This window comes from Diplotaxodon limnothrissa, linkage group LG3, assembly GCF_057381915.1.
Source record: "Diplotaxodon limnothrissa isolate DT_005_m linkage group LG3, D_limnothrissa_male_GT1.1, whole genome shotgun sequence".
Lineage (NCBI taxonomy): Eukaryota > Metazoa > Chordata > Actinopteri > Cichliformes > Cichlidae > Diplotaxodon > Diplotaxodon limnothrissa.
In genome coordinates this window covers 45017024-45038997 of record NC_140598.1, presented here as the reverse complement: position 1 = coordinate 45038997, position 21974 = coordinate 45017024, and the positions used below count along the sequence as shown (strand labels likewise).

At 38.3% G+C, this 21974-nt stretch overlaps 1 protein-coding gene and 1 pseudogene across 1 annotated transcript; both read left to right on the top strand.

Moving 5' to 3' along the window:
- The first annotated feature begins 336 nt into the window (after nt 1-336).
- LOC146636071 (macrophage mannose receptor 1-like) lies at nt 337-7793 on the top strand. Its single transcript, XM_085350255.1, has 7 exons — nt 337-364; nt 771-839; nt 2933-3274; nt 3993-4319; nt 4534-4625; nt 5100-5193; nt 7705-7793. The coding sequence occupies exons 1-7, from the start codon at nt 337-339 to the stop codon at nt 7791-7793; spliced, it is 1041 nt and encodes a 346-aa protein (XP_085206381.1).
- LOC146636070 (uncharacterized) lies at nt 7794-20406 on the top strand (annotated as a pseudogene).
- The last annotated feature ends 1568 nt before the right edge of the window (nt 20407-21974 follow it).

Here is a 21974-nt window from a genome sequence, read left to right as displayed (position 1 = left end):
TGGCTCTTTAAATATCTTATGGCACACCTGTAATCAAATAAGTTTCAGTGTCTTCATAAATGCTTTGCATAATGTGTAAATAAAAAGACCTTCAGATTTACAGGAAGCTTTAGAAACAAAACAAATTGGTGGACTATATCAGGGATGTACTCAGGTATGTCTCTGATTATAAATTATTTTTATAAATCAATTATTACCTTTCTTTACTTCTTGGTACTTGTTGTTACTGGTCACGAAATTTAGTTTTAAATTGTAAATGGATATGCTGTAGTTTAGAAAATTGAGTTTAAGGTTGCTGTTTTGCTTCTTTTCTTTCCAGACTATTTCTTCTAAGCTATGGGTCATAAAACTCTCATTTGTGCAGGTACGTCCAAGCAGTGAAAACTCATTTTTGTAAATTATTTTGAAGAATGATAATAAAAGAGTTAACTAAAAAGTAAACAATGTTTAACTATGTTGCAGTTCTACTCTTAAAAACTCATTACAAGAGAAAAACACCCAACATTTGCATTATTACATTAATAATGTTTGTTGTTTTTGTTTAAAAAACATTTGGTGAAGGAGTTGAAAAACTGCCTTGAATACTATACTGAAAATATTATGATTGAAAGATTTTTGAAACAAACACTAAGATGGATCTATAGGCATTCAAATGCTGCAATCCTGGAAGCATCTTTTCTGGGTTGAAAGAAGGCACCTAGTCACAGAGATTTTTAGTTTAGCAACATTCAGTGGATCAGTTCTAGTCATTCTACTTTTTTTTGTTGCAGGAATTTTCATAATGCATTTGATGACCACCACCAGAATTGCACTGCTTTCAGCAGGTTCCAGTATAACAGGTAAGTAAGCATGCACCTCAGCAACTTAATCAGTGTTTTGTTTTTTTAAAGCACATTTTTGATCATTGAAATCAACTGGATTTCGTTACAATTGTATTGCATATGTAATCATGGAGATTTTTGGGTGATTTGTAATGACACTCTATCAATACATTATCATAGTTAAATGGAAATTGTAACAAATTTAAATTAGTTCCATGTGTAAGAAGTCTGTGAGTTACAAGTGATTATTTTATTACTACTATATTTATTTTTACACTTTTGAGAATTATTGTGATGGGGTTTTCTTCACAGAATGAAAAGCATGTAAAACATGACTGAGCTATGAATCATCAAAAAGTGAAATAGTAAAATTAGAGGTGGATAAAAGTAGTAAGATTAGTTAAACCCAAAAATTTCTTTTTTTTATTTCAAGCTAAGAGGACACAGTGAACTAAATGATTGGCCAGCATTATTTGCTGATATGTTTCTGACTGAATATTCCTGAGACACACTAGGTTAGCATTTTCATCAGATTTGCCACAACCAATAAATATTTTACAATTCTAGACTGCACTCATCCAGGTTGGAGAACAAATTCTCAATAACAGATCGGGATATTTGTGCAGGCCATGCGCTGACTTTATTAGGTACATCTTGCTAGTACCAGATTTAAACCCTGTAACAGGGCAGCCCTTAGCGGCTGGAAACACAGTGAGACAGACCAAGGCAAGTGTAGTGGAACAAAGTATTTATTTGCTCTATGGCTCTCCTTACAACAATTAACTTGTCGAGCTTCTTCACAGCACAAAAAATCCCCCTCTAATGACAACTGGCAGCCTTAAATATGTTCAGCTGTCACAGACTTAACCATTATTCCACTCTCAGGTAAATTCTTAAATCCCAACCTTCCACCACAGTATACAATATATCAATAAGAATAAATAAATACATTTTCACATTTACATATTAATAAATACTTCACACTTTAATGTTACACCAAACCCAATATTATAAAAACCCAGAAACCCAAGCACAAAAAGATTCACCACACTCTTTACCCATGGTCTCTCCCGGAACCTTTAAATGGTGTCTGGACCCCCGGGGAAACATTTGCCCAAACACCTTGAAGAGGACACAGGCAAGAAAGGTGAGTAATCATTAACTTACAAACACTTATTTGCAACACTTTTCCCTAGATTTCACACACACATTTGCATTAGTTTTCCTTATTGGTAAACCTTAATCACAATCTCAATCACCATTCTTCTCTCCTGACAGACAACCACCACATCCCTTGATGAGGAGCAGCTGTGCAGGATCTGAAACAAGGCCACCAACTGATTTTAAAATTCCCAATAAATAGTCAATAAATATTTAAACTTCTTGTGTGCAAATCCATGCTTAAAGTGCAATGCTACATAAAGTGCTTGATAAGGTGCTTTTAATAAAGTGAAAGGTGTGCTCTAAAGTGCTATACAGACAATACAATATAAATAAATGCAGTAAGGGAGTCCTCTTCCTTACAAACCCATTTGCATGACTCATTAGCTCTTGGCTCTTTGTGATGGAGCAGCAACCTGTCCAGAGTGTAACCCGTCCTTCCTATGAAATATGAGGATGTATGGATGTTAAAAATCACCTTAAATTATAATTTTTAAAAATGCATTTAAGATAATTTCAGTAATAAGAATAAAATGAAATCATGTATTCTTTTTTTAATTAAAGGAACATTTGTTAGCATTTGCAAACACAGTACCCTAACTTTTAAATGCTTAAAACTTTGACCATTAAAAACTCATTATTTTCATCTCTTAAAACTGGGTACCCTCTAAACATTTAAACACACACACACACACACACATACACACAAATTGAATGAAACAATGCTGAGACAAGGTTATTTGAACAGACTCAAAAAACGGTATTATGAAATGAAACCAGTTATAGGACGAGACACAAAGCATATCTTTATTGTGTATTCCTGTTGGTAGGTTTAATTAGAATAGTCAGGTTTGTAGTTATGCGTGACAAACTTGATGCTCGTTGTTGATGCAGTTTGTCTGTTTTCATTGAAGAATGAAAGGTTAACCTGTTGGGGGTTTTTTTTTTAGTACATCAGCAGTATCACTTCATCAATAAATCCCTGACCTGGTATGAGGCTCAGAGCTTCTGCAGATTAAAGTACACCGACTTAGCCACCATAAATGACATGGATGATGAAAACCAGCTGATCAACACACTGGGCGGTAACGTGACATCGTCATGGATTGGACTCTACGATGGACAGATCAACAGGTGGCTTTGGTCTGATGGCAGCGGTATAGCGAGCTTCACCCAATGGAGCCCTGGTGAACCAAACAACGCTGGAGGCATTGAGTCATGTGGAGAGATGTATGATAGCCTCTGGAATGACGCGCCATGTGGATTTGCCATGGCTTATGTGTGTTATGAAAGTGAGTAAATGACACACTGATTTTTGTAAATGTAAACTGATGTAATTACACACAGTTATCAAAATGAACAAAACTTATAGGAGTTTAATATGAATTATTTGATCATGAATTCATAATGCTTATATCTTAAACTAGACAGGAAGTCTTCATCTGAGTAGCACACAAAATAATGGCATAGGCGTGGTTCTTTTAAATGTATATTTGTATATGTATATGTATATATATGAATACATACTTTACACAATATAAACAATTGAGGGCCCTTTTTAAATATAACCCCACACACACACACACACACACACACAAATAATAATAATTAAACAAATCACACTGAAGAGAAAGTCTTTAAGAACTTTAAGACCAATTCTACTAACTTCAAAATGAATACTAGTATTTGTTTTAACATCTCATTGTGCAAAAACTGATACTTTTCTTAAAAAGAAGTCATTAAAGCTCTAATTCTGTGTCTATAAGACAATGTCCTTCTTATGTGTATTCAATTCATTCAATTTATACGGAAAGTTCTGGTTGTTATCCAATGTGATTTTTTTGACGTAACAAAGCAAGCCTAAGTTTTCCATCAGTATTTATATGAACAAACGTCATGGCCTTGCTGATCATAAATCTGACTCTAAATCTCTTACCTGATTTCTACTTTTCTTGGCAGAAAAAAAGATGTCTAACTTCCTTTTATTCCTCTCTCCTTGTATGTTTTTAGTTCAGCAGGATGGCAGCAAGAAGTATGTGGTTTACACACAGGGACAAACCTGGCCAAACAGTCAAGATCTGTGCAGGCAGAAACACACTGATCTGGCATGTGTGCATACAGCACAGGAAAATTTAGCGATTGCTGCAGTTACAAACGTAGTGTGGTTCGGTCTGTTTAAAGATTCCTGGTACTGGTCAGATGGAACAAAGACCTCCTTCAGGTACTGGAAAAGAGGCGGAAGTTATAATGGAAACTGTGTTACTGTGGAAGGATCACAGCAGGGACGCTGGATACCAGCTGACTGTAACCAGAAAGGAACATTCATGTGTCAAGGAGGTAAGTTCCTGAAATACAAAAGCAATAAATGAGTTCCTAGAAAAATGTGATGTTTTTAATTAGGTGTCTGAACTTGGATAGAAAAATAATAATATTCATAATAAGGATCGCAATCAACACAACAGCTTTCTTCTTCCTTTCCTGGATGTAAGAGCATGCATCAAGACAGTCGAAATAATGGCTGAGATTATATTTCTGTGTTTGTATTCTGCAGGTCTCAAGCTAAAGAAGATGGTCATAAAGATGAAGGTGCAGTCTGATGTGGATCTCACTGACTCTACTACTTCCAGCCTATTCCTACAGAAGGTACAAACATAGCTTCAAGGGTCCACCAGGGGAAACTGGTTATACTGCAAGAGTTCATAAAATTACAGTAAACACAAAATGAACCAAAACTACCAACAAAAAAATAATACCAGTATGCAAAAAGTCTTCAGTAGAGTCAAAAATATAAAAAGAGTAATATTTTCAGTGAAGCACATCTGAAGCACTTTGTTATTTATGACATCATGAACTCATCCCTGAGGTCTTGCTGTCTAGCAAAACTGTCAATTCTATTTTTATACATAATACATTATGGTCTGTGTGCATTTGTTTTTGAAAGCAATAGAGACTGTTACTACATATTTAAATTCAACACTCCAATAAGTCCAACTGATGATTTAAAAATGGTTTAATTATTATAGTTATCTTAATGTTACACAGAGAGGTATGAAGCTGTGTGCTAAATCTGGAGAGTATGTCAAACAATTCTTTTCTTTGATTGTATTTTTCTTTTAGTTGGAAACAATCCTGAGAGATCAAGGGGTGACTGATGTCCAACTTAAATATAAACGTGTATTTCAACCTCAGTTGAAGACCACTGAGAACACGGGTACGAGAGGCCTCCGTACAGGGAGCATCTATCATGCTAACCTTAATTTGAAACATACCAATCATTTTGTGCAAAGTAATTTAGTAAAAGAACAAACAAACAATCAGTGAAAAGTTTTTTTCCTCTCTTTACAGGATGCTGAGTGCAGAAGTGCCAATGTCGTTTTACTGCAACATTAGTGGTTATAGTGGTTTGTAGAGCTGATGGATGGAAACAGATTATTTAAAGATTGTTGCGCTCCCCAGCAAATTTATTTACCCTATACTTGTGTAGTTCATAACAGCTGATGTATATTCTAATCTACTTATTAAGCAGAGTAAACTTCTTACAAACACTGGATCTTGTCTCCAATTTCCCCCTTAAGATTTTTGGTCATAATATTGTAACTATAGAAGGGAAATAGTTATTATGTAATAAAATATTAAATATTGCATTAATTTGAATTCAAATTCAAATCACTTTCAAACTTTGCAAAATAAAGCACTTAAACGCAATGTCCAAAGCACTGGTAGACACATTTTTCAAAGATCAGCTTAAAAAAAAATGTATAATAAAAAGTTTTCTTCTTCCAGTCAGTCAAAAAAAATATTTATAGTTGTAACCAGACTGCTCTATTACCTTGCTAATGAATCGAGACAGCCACCTCTCTTAATCCATGTTTATGGAGGCATGTGGTCTGTCTACAATAAAATAACTTTCTGAATGTTGAACCTTCTTATCCAGTGTTTTTCTTTGATATTTATTTCCATGCAGTCCCCCACACTAGTTCTTGTTTTGCTTTTTGACCTTTGATCCAATATCTAAATCAAAAAAACATATGTATATGTTTTCTTTGTTTTGTTTTTTTAGATATCTAAAGTTATTCTCAGACTTGTCTGATGATGCAAGTCTTAGATGACACTTACAGGAAGATAAATATTGAGAACTCAATCCAACCACAGCATGCAAACTCAACTCACACTGGATACTGCATTTGTCATATCTTTTATAACATGTTATAAAGTGAGTGAGTGTATCAGAGGCTAGGGTTGAGCATTTTTAATAGAAAGTTAGAGAAGCAAGACATGTACATAGGAGAGTTAGTGGATATTTTGGACAACTGATGTTGAAGATGAATTTTTTAATCCATTAAACAATTTTTCCTAGAATGGCTTACTTTACATATATCACCAAAACACTGTTTGAGATGACATTATGTGTTGTAACAATTTATTGTGACTCCTTATTTCAAGACCTCGCAGTAACAGTTCACACTTTTGTTGTACAAACATGGACAGTACAGAGCATGTCTGCCACACAAAAAGATAGCCCTGGCTTTGACTGCGGGCAAGCATGAATTATATTACTGCACTGGCAAATTATTTCACTTGATTATTGTCTGGATCTTCTCAAAGTATATTTTTCCTGATATTTAGATAGTGAAATGCAAATGTCATGGGAGGTGCTTCATATAAAATGCACTTTTCTTTTGAATTTGCAACGGCCTTAATATTGATTTATTCAATTTTTAAGGTTTTTATTTTTTAAGTTATAATAATAAGTAATTCATTTCACATGATATGCAGAAACAACGACAAAAGCACAAGCAAAGTAGAGAGTGGAACATGTGGTAGAGGGTAGGAAGGCTACTGTAGGGCAGTCCTGCAGTAACCATTATACAGTATATTGTTGAGAAAGATGGGATTGAAAGAGAACAAAGCCCTCCTGATATACCTCTCATTATATCTGAGAGGGTAAAAAGTCTTAACATCCAGCCTCATATGTTAAAAATGATAAAGAATGCTATGACAGAGTTTATCTGTATGTGCTTTTGATAATAGTTATTCATCTTTTATTCTACATTAAAGTATATGTTTAAGTGTGTGTGTGTGTGTGTGTGTGTGTGTGTGTGTGTGTGTGTGTGTGTGTGTGTGTGTGTGTGTGTGTGTGTGTGTGTGTGTGTGTGTGTAAGCATGGCATACAACCCATCTTGTTGTATGCCATGAGGGAGAGAAACCTTTAGATGCTTGGTCAGGATGACAAAGAACATTTTTAGAGAATGTCTGATATATACTCTTTTGAGTATATCATAACAAACAGAGTATAGAGAGGAAGAGGTCAGAAAATGTATTCTTATATATTTGAATCAAATAGGAAATATGGTGAAAAGGAATGTTCATGTGAGAAGGAGCTAACAATAAATCTAACTAAAGTGAAATGGCATAAACTGAATGATGTGAAGTGTATTCACATGTGGCTGAACTGTAATGGAATTAATAAATAAGTCATGTTAAGTTCAACATACAAAAGAAGAAAATGCAATGAAATTATTTTAAAGTTTAAAAATTTGCTTCATTTACGTGGAATAGTCTGAGAAAGCGAGGATGATGAGGTGTGACTGTACATCAGGTAATTTCTGACTGGAATACTCCCAAGAACTTGGCTCCTTTCCTTACTGGTGTATGTCCACACAGAGACAGGTGCATTATTAGCAAGGTGTATGCTTTCTTTCCAACCGCTCTCCACCCAAAGATCAGAACAAAGCCAGAGGCAGAGGCGCAGGCGAAGCAGGTTCAGAGGCCGACAGCATGGAAAATGGCGGCTGCGAAGCTCCCCGGTAGATGGTCTGGAAGGTCGCCAGTGTTTGTGTGGTTTGGTTGATGGATGAGCAGGCTGTGCTGGAGGTGACAGTGGGCATGCAGGCCATGCTGGACGTGGACATGGATGTGTAGGACCAGACAGTGGAGTAGCAGGCAGTTGAAAAGTCGTTGGGAAGGTTGTTGCAGGTGGTGGATGTGATGGCGACATGGCTGCTGCAGGCGGTTGATCTGGTGGTTGAGTGGTAGATGGAGCTGATGGCTGGACAGACTCACCAGATTCGCCAGCAGAAACAGACTGCGGTGAAATGCTCCAGTTTTGCATGGAGGAATCGGACCACAGAAAGTGAAGGAAAGACTAAAGACTGGGGCAGTAGCAGAAAAGTTGGTTCAGTTTTTTCACTGTCAAGAGATGTGCATTCGAAAGGACCTTTGGAGATATGTCTGCAGATGTCACAACAAACCAAAAGAAGATTATTTAGGTAAGCAACCTGGAAGAACCGAAGTACTTGACTCTGGAGCCTGCATCAGCAGATGTCAAGTGGTGTGTGCAAGCTTGGTGTCATAAAACAACATGAGGTGCCTCAGTTGCGCAAAATGACAATTATTCATTTTGTCTAGTCCCTCTACAATAAATGCAGACAAGACCCTACAAAGTATGAATATACTTGACAGAAGCTCAGTGAAGTGGGACGTTTGTCGTTGTTTCTGAGCACAGAATTCTCAGTACACAACTTGGAGGAAGCTGTTAGGCCTGATAACTTTCAGAGAGTTTTGCAAGAAGAAAAAAAAGTTTTAGCTTTCAGTGAAGAGACACTGTCATACACAACTCAAGCACTGAAAATGGGACATACACTACACAGAATCTCTCATATTATCCATTGTCAATACCCCATTACAGAACATGAAGCCTTAATCAAGTCCATTGACACATTCAAGAAGTTGTATGTCTCCAAGTGGTCTTAAATGGTGTTTCACTGTCCCTTGACACATCTCTGCTGTTCCCAGAGTCTTCATTTCTATCATTGTGGTGAATGGTGATGATGTAGCCAGGTCTCTGTGATGATTAACCCTCTGAGGTCTGGGGTATAATTGGCCATTTTTGACTACTTTTGATTGTACTTCTATATTTCACCTTTTCAAACTCTTTACCCTGCCTTGTTGGGTATCATTCTTTTCAGCACAACCTCAAATGTCTTAATTTAAAAAGTTGTTTTTATTACTGCAAAAATCAAAAACATGTTTAACAAATCATTTTAATAACTTGAAATACAAATTAAGATGGAAAATTCTAGAAACCTGCACAAGTTTTGCAAACAACAAAGTTATATCCAACTACTTACCTAAAAATGCTGCCAGGCATTTTAACATGATCATTTAAAACTATTAAATGGTCAAGCAATCGGTTGTTCTGCATCAAATAAGATGCCACACAAATTATTTTTGCCACTACAAAAAATAGTTTTTGTCCACTATAAACAGAGAAGCACATCAAAAGCCTGAAAGTAAGAGGTGAATCACTCCCCCTGTTTTCCACTTGAAGACAGTATTTACATTGCAAACTGACTTTGGTTGTTTATTGGATCCCAAAACTTCCCTCCTCTTCCTAAACATCCAAATGAACTAAACTTTAACTGAACTATTTTTCTTTTCCCAGGGTGGAGTTCTTCTACAGCAGTAATGATTTTTTTAATAACTGGGTATGCAAGTTTGAATTTGTTTAGGATTTTAAAGAAGTTAACAGTATTAATAATTTTTATGTTTCTCTAAAAGTTAGAGAAATATGTTTGAGTTGTTTAACTACTTGTAATATTAGAATGCAATTGTAGCTGATGGTTCACAGTAGATGTAGATGGCCTCTTTTACTACTCTTTCAGGGTATGTGTCTTCTCAGTCCAAAATACGACCATATACATCCACAAAGGGTCTCCTTTGTCATTTGATTGCAGCTGCACAGCTGAGTCTTATTCTGCTAAAGTGGCTCTCCTGTGTTGAGTCATGCCCCTGTGGAGTGGTTGCTTGGTCTCTCCTATACAAAGGTTCAATCAAATGATTGAGTTACTTTTTAGTATGGTATCAAGTTTGGCAAAAGGCTGATAACAAGCCATTCATTTGATTCAGCTGTGCAGAGGACTGGAGTTGGAGAGCCTTAATATAACAAATGGCTGATATGATGCACATAATTAGATAAATAAAACTGCTGGGCACTTATAGAAAGTAAAACAAGCAACAAAACAGTTTTAAAAAGAGGGAAAAGTAAAACAGGATTTAACAGATATCTCGAAGGAGATATTGTTGTGATTTGGTGCTATATAAATAACACTGAATTAGTTTAACTTCATTCTTTATGATAAAAGATAAAGAGTTAAGTCTTGAAAATGAAGATGGACTGACCATTCAGACATTTTGCACTGCAAAGCACCAAAACTATTTTCAGTAAACAGTTCTTAATTCACCCATTTCAATCTAATCTAATAAATTGATATAATTTAAAAGAAAATTTAAAAAAAAACAGAAAAATAACAATAATTATAATTACAACTCACTATTTTGATCTATCCTTTAAATTTCTTTAAACACTGATATTGTGCTAAAGTTATGACCCACCCATCAGTTCACTATATTTTGCACTAGACAGGCCAGATTTTCAACCTACTGTAACTGCTCTCCAGGCTTTATGAAGGGGTTTGATTGATTGGGTGGCACTAAGTCCTGTTGCTCTTAAATCTGTTTTTTATCAGGAGTGGTGCAGGTGGAGCATTGTTGGTGCCTCAGCGGTCATGTCAGCGTGGGATCCGGGGGTTTCTCTGTGAATTTCACATTCCCATGGCAGTGTGCTGGGTACTTGCTCAGATCTGAAGTTTAATTTTTCGGTGTAGAAAGAAATTTTCTTCCCATGCAGAGTGAACAGCGGACACTATTTTTTTTTTCACTTTTTAGGGAATCAAATTCAAAGTAAGGTCAGTACTTCCACGCACTCTATCCATTGTTGATCTGCACGTGTCTGTTACCACAGAGGTTGCACGCGCTTACATCATTGTCATGAGACACTCTCACAAACAAAATCGCAGTTTAGTAACGACATAACTCAGCATGCTTACAGGAAAGTAACAGTAATCAAATTACTTTATTTGCAATAGTATTATTTGCAATAGTAATAGTTGCAATACTTTACTCCTTACTTGAAAAAAGTAATCAGATTACAGTTACGCGTTACCGCCCATCTCTGGTTGTTAGGACAAACAATAGAAGTAACAATAGAAGTAAGTGTCTGTGAAGGTTCTCAGTCATCCAGGTCATCGTAGTCAAAGGAGCTTGCAAAGAAAAGCGTCTGGACTTCTTTAAAAATGCCCAAGGCGAAGCGGTCAAAAGTCTGGCTGTACTTCACAGCAAAAGATGCAAACTCAGCAGCCTGCAACAAGTGCTTTAAGCTGATACTGTGATACTGTCAAAGGAGGTAACACCTCAAATCCGATGAAACACCTGGCGACGCATAGCATTTTTTTTAAAAGCCCAGAAATGCGCCATATGATAGCGTGCTGCGAGACCTCACACCAAGCGCATCTACTGTGCGTGGGTTGCCTGTTATCGGACCCGGAGTTAGCAATATCCCCCAAAAACACGAAGAGGAGAGTCCTGGCCCCTAGCCCTGCCAGTGTAGCAGAAATGATGACGGATGATGATGGCAGCAGCCGCCGTTCTTCTCTGCGTGAGTAGCTTAATGTTGTTCGTGTGTAATTTACGTTGAGTAGGCTAACCACGTTATTACATTAATGCAGGTAAGGTGAACTAGCAAACATCATCATAGCTACATGCGGCTGTCTTCTTGTTTGATGGCAGATACTCCCTTCACCCTGGCCAAAAAGGCTAAAATGACCAAAGGAAAAAGAGGGAAACAGCTGAACATGAGAGGTTTTGGACAAAGTTTGTGTTTTTTCCATTGATTAAGCACTGCTTCCAGCCAAGAGTGATACCATATATGCCCCATAGCTGCAGAAAAGGCTAACATTGTTATCTTTTTACAAAAACCAGCTGAACATGAGAGGTTTTTGGACCAATTTTGTGTTCTCCATTCTTTAAGCACCGGTTTGAACACCGTTTAAGCACCGGCACCGTTTCAAAAGTACCGATTTGGCACCGGTATCGGATAAAACCTAAACGATACCCATCCCTACTTATTCCTCTAATACATAGCTGTAATGCCTTTTACATAGTTTCATTTTGATGCTTTTTTTCATTTTTAGACTGCAACAGTTTACTTTGGCTAGACAACTTCGTCCTGCATCATGAGAAGAAATCAACACTTGCCTTCCTGTAAGAGGAAAAAAAAAATCCTGCTCATCTCGCTGTAACTTCCTGCCGATCACATTACACTTTTTTTTTTTACCTTACAACATTTACACAAGACACACAAACACACACGCTCGTTCAGCTGTCTTAGTGAGGACCTTCATTGACATAATGTTTGCCCTAACCCCTTACCCTAACCCTAACCATTAAAAATTAATCCCTAACCTTGACCCTTAGCCTAAACCTAACCATAACCTAATTGTAACCCTGACACTAAAACCACATTTTGAGTCTTAAAAATACCTTCAAACTTGCAGGGACGAGCATTTTGTCCCCACAATGGACTCTTGGTCCCCACAAATATAGTAGCATACCAATTTTTTGTCCTTACAAAGATGTCTAAACATGTATACACACACATGCACACACACAAACCAAATCTACCTCCCTGTGTCATGTTTCGGCTGTGTGGCAGGCAGGAGAGGACCCAAACGCAAACTCACAGGGACAGAACTTGAACTCAAAGGCACAGCTTTAATTGCTGGAAAAATAGAACACAGGTAATACAAAACTAAACTGGGAAAGCTAATCATAAAGTATACCAGGAGCCACGGGGAGAATCACACACAGCATGAGGGAGACTACGACACTGACAAAGAGAAACACAGGGCTTAAATACACAGAGAGATAACGAGGGAATGAGACACAGAAGGAGAGCACAGCTGGGAGTAATCAGGCTGGACGAGACAAGGGAAGCATAACTAGAAATACTCACATGAGACATGGACCTTCAAAGTAAAACAGGAAACACACTGACTGAACTCTAAACATGCAAACTTAACAGCAACTGAGAAGACAGACTATAGGGACCAGAAACATGGTACAAAGAGGTCACAGTAGACACAACATTGAACACAGGGAAGCCATATTACAAAGCCAAAGAACTAAACCTATGATAACCATGACTGAAATCTAGGGAAAAAAGAAACAGTACAACAAAGGACTCAAAACATACTCCATAATATAAAAGACACGAGATTTCTTCAAAATCAAACAGGAAACATGAGAGGAAGACATGGCAACATAAGACAACAGACATGAAACACATGAAGGGCAAGGGAGACTTCACAGGGGTTGAAAACACAAGGGGGAGCTAATAAGCAAATGAACACAGGAAACCTAATAAGCTTAAACATACACTATGAACATCAAAATGAACTAAAACTCAAAACACTGGGTCATAAGACCCAGGATCGTGACACCCTGCTTACAAAAAACATTTTTTATCATTATTTATATCATTATTGTACTCAGGTTATGGAGCAGCAGGTCAGCATTGCTGTCCCTATACCAGCTGAAGGTTCAGGAGACAAAGTGGTGACAAACTGCCAACAATGAGCTACTATCAGCTGCAGCTCTTTGTCACAATGTAACAATGTAACATCCTTTGTAGACCATTGAATTCATCCTGGGCTCACACAACAAACATGACTTACTTGATCCTGACAATGTGAAGGCTTCACTCCACTCTGTTGAAGAATATGAGTCATCTCTGCGTCGACTCTTACACATGTAGTCTCCACTGCTGGACTCAGAAACTCTGAATGTCACATCATTATTGTGTGTCCACTGTGTGGGTGTCCTGGGTCCTCTCCATCCATACTTCCACTCAGTGGTTTCACCTCCTTCCTGCACCTCACATGTCAGAGTGATCGTCTCACCTCTGAATATCTGAGGCCAGTTGGGTTGTTGTTTTACAACAACTTTATTGGAAACTGTTTACACATATTAACAGTACATAGGTTAAAACAGAGATACAAATAGAAACATGAAATCAACAGAGAAACCTTAACATTGTATGTTTGATAATCATGACTGAATGTAGTAATTTAGTTTACTGTATATTTAGTAAACTAATTTACTGAACTTACGAGTTTTCTTAATGGTGACATCATCACTTATATCAGTGTAGTAAGCTGGGTTTCCTCTTGTTCCTCTGCAGCTGTAGATTCCTCCTTGAGATACTCTGATATCTCTGTTTTGTTGATCTCTGATTTGAAGTTCAAAGGTTCTATGGGTTCGTCTGAACCACTCATATTTCCATCCATCAGAGCTCTGCACAGAGCAGGTCAGTGTCACACTGCCCCCTACTGGTATGATTGTTGTTTCTACTGTCAGTGTGGCCCTGGGTTTATCTGCTGTTATGAAAATTAAAGTAAAACAGATACATACATTTAAAAAAAAAAAAAAGCATATGTTAATGTCATAAAACCTGCTACTTGCAGGAAAATCTTCAAAATTCTTCTATTTTATTTAGTCAAGAAGCAACATGTTCATAAAAATTATAAATGTGTTGCAAAAATGAGCAAAACCAGAAAGTGCTTAAAACTGATGCAGTAGATTGAGATGAATCTTTACCAAATGAATAAAAAGAAGTCAATAAGATAAAGTGAAAACTGTTCAGTCACCTTGAGTGTGTCCAGTGCAGAGGAGTGTGCAGAGCACTACAATAAAGACAGAGACTTCAGACATTGTCAAACTAAACAAACCTTTCTTAGATAAACTAAACCAGCTCCACTCTGATCTAAGTCAGTGCACTAAAATCTAATCCAGTCTACAAACAAACATGTTGGTAACAAACATGAGTCCTCTGATCACATGACCTGAAATGGTACAAACGACTGATGCTCTGTTCTTCTTACTAAAACATGTTTATGGATCAGTATGAATCAAACAATAGGAGTCAGTGATGTACTCACAGAATAGGCCCAGCTCACAGAGCAAAGTGGCTCCCATCCAGCAGTGACACGTCTGAAAACTTCTACAACTTTCTGTAAAGACAGCGAGTGAAGCAGCAGCATAGCAGATACCAAAGAGCTGTGAAGACCACAAACACTTTTTATAAGTTTTTGCTTCCTTCCTTTTACACAGACAAAGCAACAAGATCTGACCACAACATACTGTCACATGTTTATTGTCTCCTGCTGCTGCAGAGACATGTTAGGCAGATTTTTTATGAGGAGATCACAAGTTAAAGTTAAATGTGAAGTCCTTTATTTTACACCCAGAAACACAACAAGAACAGAGCTCTGGCTGCACCTTCACATAACATAACATACTCCCTCTTGCCTCAAATACCGGGAACATTTTGGTTCTACAAGTTAATTGTTTATTTCATAATTACTTTGTGTAGTATGAATGATCATACGGGAAGTTTTTATCAGTAGGAAAAAGTGTAAAACCTGTGAAAATATAAATAAAAGTCCAAAAAAATTTTCTACTTGCTTATTTGTGGTGAGCAGCAGATCAAATTGAGTAAGAATTATAAATGGCTTCATGCCACATTCAGGCCAGTGACTCATTTATGCGCTCAGACACGAGCAATACCTCTGTGTTACATGCACACATTTCTGCATCTCTGCCATTCAAAGACACTTTGTACATAGTTTATTTTATGTAATATTCAATACTGAACTGTACATTTAGTCTTTTTCAAGAAGAAATTTTTTATTCAGTGTTTTCATAAAAGCCTTGTTTTTATGCATTCACTGCTAATAGGGAGGACGTATGAGGTTTAAAGCCTGGAAAAGTTTGAAACCTTTTATTCTCCACAATGGAAAATGGCTAAAATATAAAAATGCGTATCACATTATCTTCTAATTTTATAAATCCTGCATTCAGCTTTGCAGTCTCCAACATCAGTGAAATGTAGTCAGATGCTGCTCATTTTATGTGTTCACTTGTTACTTTTTCTGACACGCTTGCATTTAAATGCGGCTCCCCGTCTCTCTGCATACCTGGCCTGTACCACCGTCTTCAGAACGTCTGCCCTTCTTTCACATAATGGTGTGATCTCAGTCTTTGCATGTGATTGGCCGATTGTGTGCCCATAAAAATGAAGTTCCACCTCTTCCTGCATGTATTCTCTGCAGGACTGAAGACTCAGCTCCCACACACCGACGGGCCAGACACATGAAGCCACTGTGGATGACTGTATTTTTTTGGGATAGACTAGAACATCTTACCAGAGTTATGGGAAAGGTTTTATCGTGGCTGAGATTCTACCTGTCCGGGTGATCTCAGACTGTTAGTTTTAAAAATGATCTCTCTCAGACCTGTGCTGTGAGGCAAGGGGGGATAAATACAACAGAAAAACACTGGATAAGAAGGTTCAACATTCAGAGAGTTATTTTATTGTAGACAGAACACATGCCTCCATAAACACAGATTAGGAGAGATGGCTATCGTATAACAATATGGTGACCAAATGAAAACATGAGAGTCACTACCAAAGTAATGGAGCAGTCTGGTTGCAGCTATAAATATGTTTGTTTGTTTTTCTACTGACTGAAAGAAGCAGAAAAAAATTTTCTTCACACAATTGGTTTTTAAAAATTGAAAGTTTTTTCAAAATAAAGCACTTAGATGCCATGTCCAAAGCACTGTAATGCAAAGTTTTCAAAGCTTGAAAGTGATTTGCATCTATTATTAGCACTTTGACTTTATTATTACAAATATTACAATATTTAATGTTATGTTGCATAGGTTCTTCTTCCCACCCATAGTTACAATATTATGACCAAAAACCTTAGGGGGAAAATGAGGACAAGATCTACTGTTTTAATTACACTCTTAAAGTAAGTAAAAGTTTAATTTACTTAATAACTTAAAAAAAATTAAAAAAAATCTCAAGGGGGAAATTGGAGACAAAATCCAGAAATTTACTCTGCTTAATAACTTAGTTTAGAATCTACATCAGCTATTATGAACTACACAAGTATAGGGTAAATAAATTTGCTGGGGAACGCAACAATCTTTAAATAATCTGTTTCCATCCATCAGCTCTACAAACCACTATAACCACTAATGTTGCAGTAAAACGACATTGGCACTTCTGCACTCAGCATCCTGTAAAGAGAGGAAAAAAACCTTTTCACTGATTGTTTGTTTGTTCTTTTACTAAATTACTTTGCACAAAATGATTGGTATGTCTCGAATTAAGGTTAGCATGATAGATGCTCCCTGTACGGAGGCCTCTCGTACCCGTGTTCTCAGTGGTCTTCAACTGAGGTTGAAATACACGTTTATATTTAAGTTGGACATCAGTCACCCCTTGATCTCTCAGGATTGTTTCCAACTAAAAGAAAAATACCATCAAAGAAAAGAATTGTTTGACATACTCTCACTCACCTGGAAAAAGGGAATACATATGCAAGGATGCTCTTCATCGACTACAGCTCGGCATTTAACACCATCATCCCCTCAAAACTTGCCACGAAGCTCGTCGACCTCGGGCTGGGAAAAACAATCTGCAGATGGATTCTAAACTTCCTCACAAACAGGCCCCAGGTGGTGAGAGTTGGTAAGCATACCTCCTCACCACTCATCCTAAACACAGGCACGCCACAGGGTTGCGTGCTCAGCCCCCTCCTATATTCCCTGTTCCTAAACACGAGTCCAACATCATCATCAAGTTTGCGGATGACACAACCATCATAGGCCTCATCACAGACAATGATGAGACGGCCTATAGAGAGGAGGTGATGGCGCTGTACCAGTGGTGTCTGGAAAATAACCTGACTCTCAACATCAGCAAAACTAGAGAAATGATAGTGGACTACGGGAAACAACCAGTCAGGGAACACCAGCCCATCCACATTGTGATGGCATGCCACACATGGTAAGCTCCACACCTCACCACCCGTTGATTCACTTTAGTTTAATTTACAGTCACTACTTTAAAATAGTCTACTTATTGTTTCTTTATTAAATGTATTTATTTTTCCATCACACCTTCCAATGTTTATATGGCGTGCACACATATTAACCTTGCAAGGTCAAAGTTCTGTTTTATGTTATATTAATACATCTTTCTTTGTTTGAGTTACCTGGGGGTTGGCTTCTCCTGTCTGGTAAAAGGTGTAGCAAAGGGCTGCGAGACCTGAAGTACCACTGACAGCCTAATTGGATTGCACCACATGCTTCATTGCCTGGGGGGTGTTTCATGTTTGTTTAATTGTTTTGTGTTAGTTGGTTATATGGCAGCCATCTTGTTTTCCCCCGTGTGCAGTGCTTTAAGTGGGCCGGTACGCACCGGTACTCAGTACCGCCACCTCTCCATGCGCCCAGAACGTGCTTTTAGCGTACCGGTACTCTCATTTGCACATCTGTTATAATCGTTTGGCTGCGCTGCCGCTTTTCAGAGCGCCCTTCACAAGCACGCTTCCTAATTCGTCCCACCGAGAGCAGAGACTACATTACCCATACACCAATGTGTTTTACAAGTGAAAAGCGCATGCGTCGCTTTTGCCGTTGTCATGTCAACAACTCAACGTGGTCCGGAGAGGGTGTGTAAAACGCGCAAACAGCTGCTCGGTTAAAATACAAAAACAATGAACACTTAATATGCTCTCCTGGCTTCAGACTCTGAGTAGTAAAAGAACAAGGTCAGAATCAGAGGACTCGCTGGCTGACACCCCACCGAGCCAGAATGATATCGCTGCAGGTCAGACGCTAGCTAATGAAAGCTGCACTAGTGCCGCACTTTTTGCGACGACGAGGACGAGAATGACACCATTTCTACCGATGACAACAGCCGCGTTAGCGAGCATGAGTGGCCAGAATGTTGGTCCCAAGCACAAGTCCGGTATTTCTCCACAAATTACAAGTGGCTGATCAGCAGAAATCAAAAGTTGGGTTGTAGTGTGTGTAGTCAAGTTTGTGCTCGCGTGGACATGCAGCAAGGGCAGAGAGTGTCGCAGGAGTGGAGTGGGTGCTTAATCTCGTCTTTTGGAAGGGACAAGGCTGCACAACAAAACTCACTACGAAAGAAAATAAAAGAGCACAGAGACTCAACTTATCACAAGAAAGCAGTTGAAATAAAAGAGAAGGCAACACAAAATACAATGCAAAAACACAATGAAGATATGAGAAAGGCTGACTACGCTTCAACTTCAATGTGTTTAGAGCAGCTTATAAGATTGGCAAGCATGGGCGTCCCTTTACAGACATGCCAATAGATGTCCAGTTGCAAGTCTTAAATGGTGTCAAGATGGGCAGAGTTCTGCACTCTAATAACTCATGTGCAAATATACTGGATCACATTGCAGCTGAAATGAAAAAGAAGGTAGTCAATGACATAGTGATGAATGAAAGAAAATTGTGTGTGCTCACTGATGAATCCACTACAATAAGTGGAAAGTCTGTGCTTGTCGTGTGCCTGCGGTCAGCTATTTCCAGTGAAAATCACCAACGTCACCTTGTCATAGGCCGTGTTTTATCAGTGCGTTGGGTTGCTTCAAGTGAGAGAACAGTGAAAGCAGTATGGGAGAACTACCAAGCTCTGCAGGTACACTTTACAAGTGCTGCTGCTGATACCAGCAGGGACTCAAGAGAGAGAGCAAAATACAAAGGACTCAATGATGTTCTCACTACTGTTTCTTTTGTGGTCTTGGCATCATGTACAGTATGACGCTCTCACAGAACTCAGTGACCTCTCAAGAATGCTCCAGAGACGGGACATGACTTTGGATCAAGCCGACAGGCAGCTGGACCGACAAATCCGGGTGTTTGAGTCAATGGTATCCACACCTGGTCCCTACACACAAACTGCCATTGAAGCTGAAAAGGAGAAAATCTTCAGAAATGTATGCCTGCATGAAAATCAGAGGGTTATAAAAATCAACCATGGCCAATTTTTCCGTAGGCTGGCTGAAAATGTTAAGTGCAGGATGACTCCAACAACTTCCTCCCATGTCAGTAAAACCTCATCTGAAAAGACAGATAGTCACCTCCTCTCAGACATCAAGGTCCTCCAGTCTGACTCCTGGCCTGCATCTCTAGATATTCAATATGGGGATGCAGCGGTCAGACGTTTATGTCAGAGATTCAGAGTTGGGGAGAGGGAAAGTGTCCTAGGATTTAGGGCGTATAAAGACCTTAAAGCTTCCAAGACACCAGCAGCCCTGAAGCCGCTTCTTACAGCTGTCCGCACCATTGCAGTATCAACAAGTGAATGCGAGCGAGCTTTCAGCTCAATGAATGATACTTTGACAGATAAAAGAAACTCTCTTGACATCAAAAGGCTTTCAAATATGATTTTCCTGAAATGCAACGGACCACCCTTGGATCAGTTTAACGCACAAACATATGTGCAGATATGGCTGGCACTAGGGAGGAGAAGTGCAGCATCCACAAACTGCGAAGCCCAAAGTGAAAGGAAAGTGGAGCCCAAAACGTGCTGGAGCCTTTTCTAGGTAAAATGATTTGTACAGTATTTCTCATTTTTCATTTGGTGTACTGTGATTGTATTTTGCTGAATCTGCTTTTGTATATTTTTCAGGGGTAAAGAAATGAACCATCTTCAAGACTCAAGATTATGTTCTACTGTTCTATGGTTATTATGTTTGGGTTGCTTCAAGTGAGAGAACAGTGAAAGTAGTATGGGAGAACTACCAAGCTCTGCAGGTACACTTTACAAGTGCTGCTGCTGATACCAGCAGGGACTCAAGAGAGAGAGAAAAATACAAATTATTTTATAATTTATTTTATATACATTTTGTGTAAAAAAAAAAAAAAAACTTTACAAGTGCTGCTGCTGATAGCAGCAGTGACTCAAGAGAGAGAGCAAAATACAAATTAGTTTATAATTTATTTTATGTACATTTTGTTAAAAAAAAAATTCAATACCTTTTTGCACATTTTATTTATGTTCAGTAGCTCTTTCTAGCTCAAGCAAATCCACAAACTAATAAAATGATTTATTATTTTGTATAAGGTTGTCTGTTGACTGTTGTATATAAAACCCATTCAATATAGTTGTTGTTACCTCAGGGGAGGCGGAAAAAAAATAGAGTACCGGCACCTCTTTTGGGCCACTTAAAGCACTGCCCGTGTGTGTCATTTGGTTTAGCTAAACTGGTATTTAAGTTCCCCTGTGTGTCATTTCAGCAGGTCAGTTTGTCATATGTTTGTTTGAGGCTTTAGTTTAGTCTATTGAGTTGACCTCTTTTATTGGTCTGCCTGTTTAAGTTTTGGCTTTGTTAAATATATTTTTGGGTCAATAAAACCCCTTTTTTGAATTAAAACCACCTGTGTCCTTTATGCTTTACTGCTTGGTCCCTGACACCCATCAACAGTGTCAAGGTTGAAAGGGTCAGCAGCTTCAAATTCCTTGGAGTCAACATCACGAGGACTTCTCCTGGACCCTTCACACAGACACTGCTATCAGGAAAGCTCGCCAGTGGCTTTACTTCCTGCGGAGGCTGAGGAAGTTTGACATGAACGCCAACATCACCTCAAATTTCTACAGGTGTGCAATTGAGAGCTTGCTGACGAGCTGCATTACAGTTTGGTACGGAAGCTGCTCTGCCAGCAGCCTTAAATCACTACAGAGGGTGGTGAAGGCAGCAGAGCACATCACTGACATGAGGCTTCCTGCCATTCAGGACATTTATCTTCAGCGATGCCTCTGTAAAGCACACAGCATCATCAAGGACCACAGCCGCCCAGCACATCAGCTCTTCTCCTTGTTACCATCTGGCAGACGTTACAGGAGCCTGTCTGCTCGGACTACAAGACTTAAAAACAGTTTTTACCACCAAGCCATACGACACCTCAACCACAACACTTAAACACACACAACACAGAAGCTACCCTGCAGCTTCACAAGTACTCTGTATAATCTGCACTGGTCACTCCACTCCACAAAAAAAGTGCACATCTGCCCTCCCCACACATTCCTATTTAAGATTTTCTTTATTTAATCACTAGTGTGTACATATATTTATATATACACACATACATATATATATATATATATATATATATATATTTAGTCAGTTAACTGAAAATCTCTTTTTTCTTTTACTACATGTTATTAATATTTTGCTCTTACTATTTTTCTATTTATTTTTA

What these genes read in the sequence shown, in the direction of transcription:
- LOC146636071 (XM_085350255.1), top strand. Translation starts at nt 337, where the DNA reads ATGGGTCATAAAACTCTCATTTGTGCAG. An exon ending in TAAAACTCTCATTTGTGCAG is followed by an intron (nt 365 to 770) that starts GTACGTCCAAGC and finishes TTTTTGTTGCAG; the next exon opens with GAATTTTCATAATGCATTTG. An exon ending in CCAGCCTATTCCTACAGAAG is followed by an intron (nt 4,626 to 5,099) that starts GTACAAACATAG and finishes TTTTTCTTTTAG; the next exon opens with TTGGAAACAATCCTGAGAGA.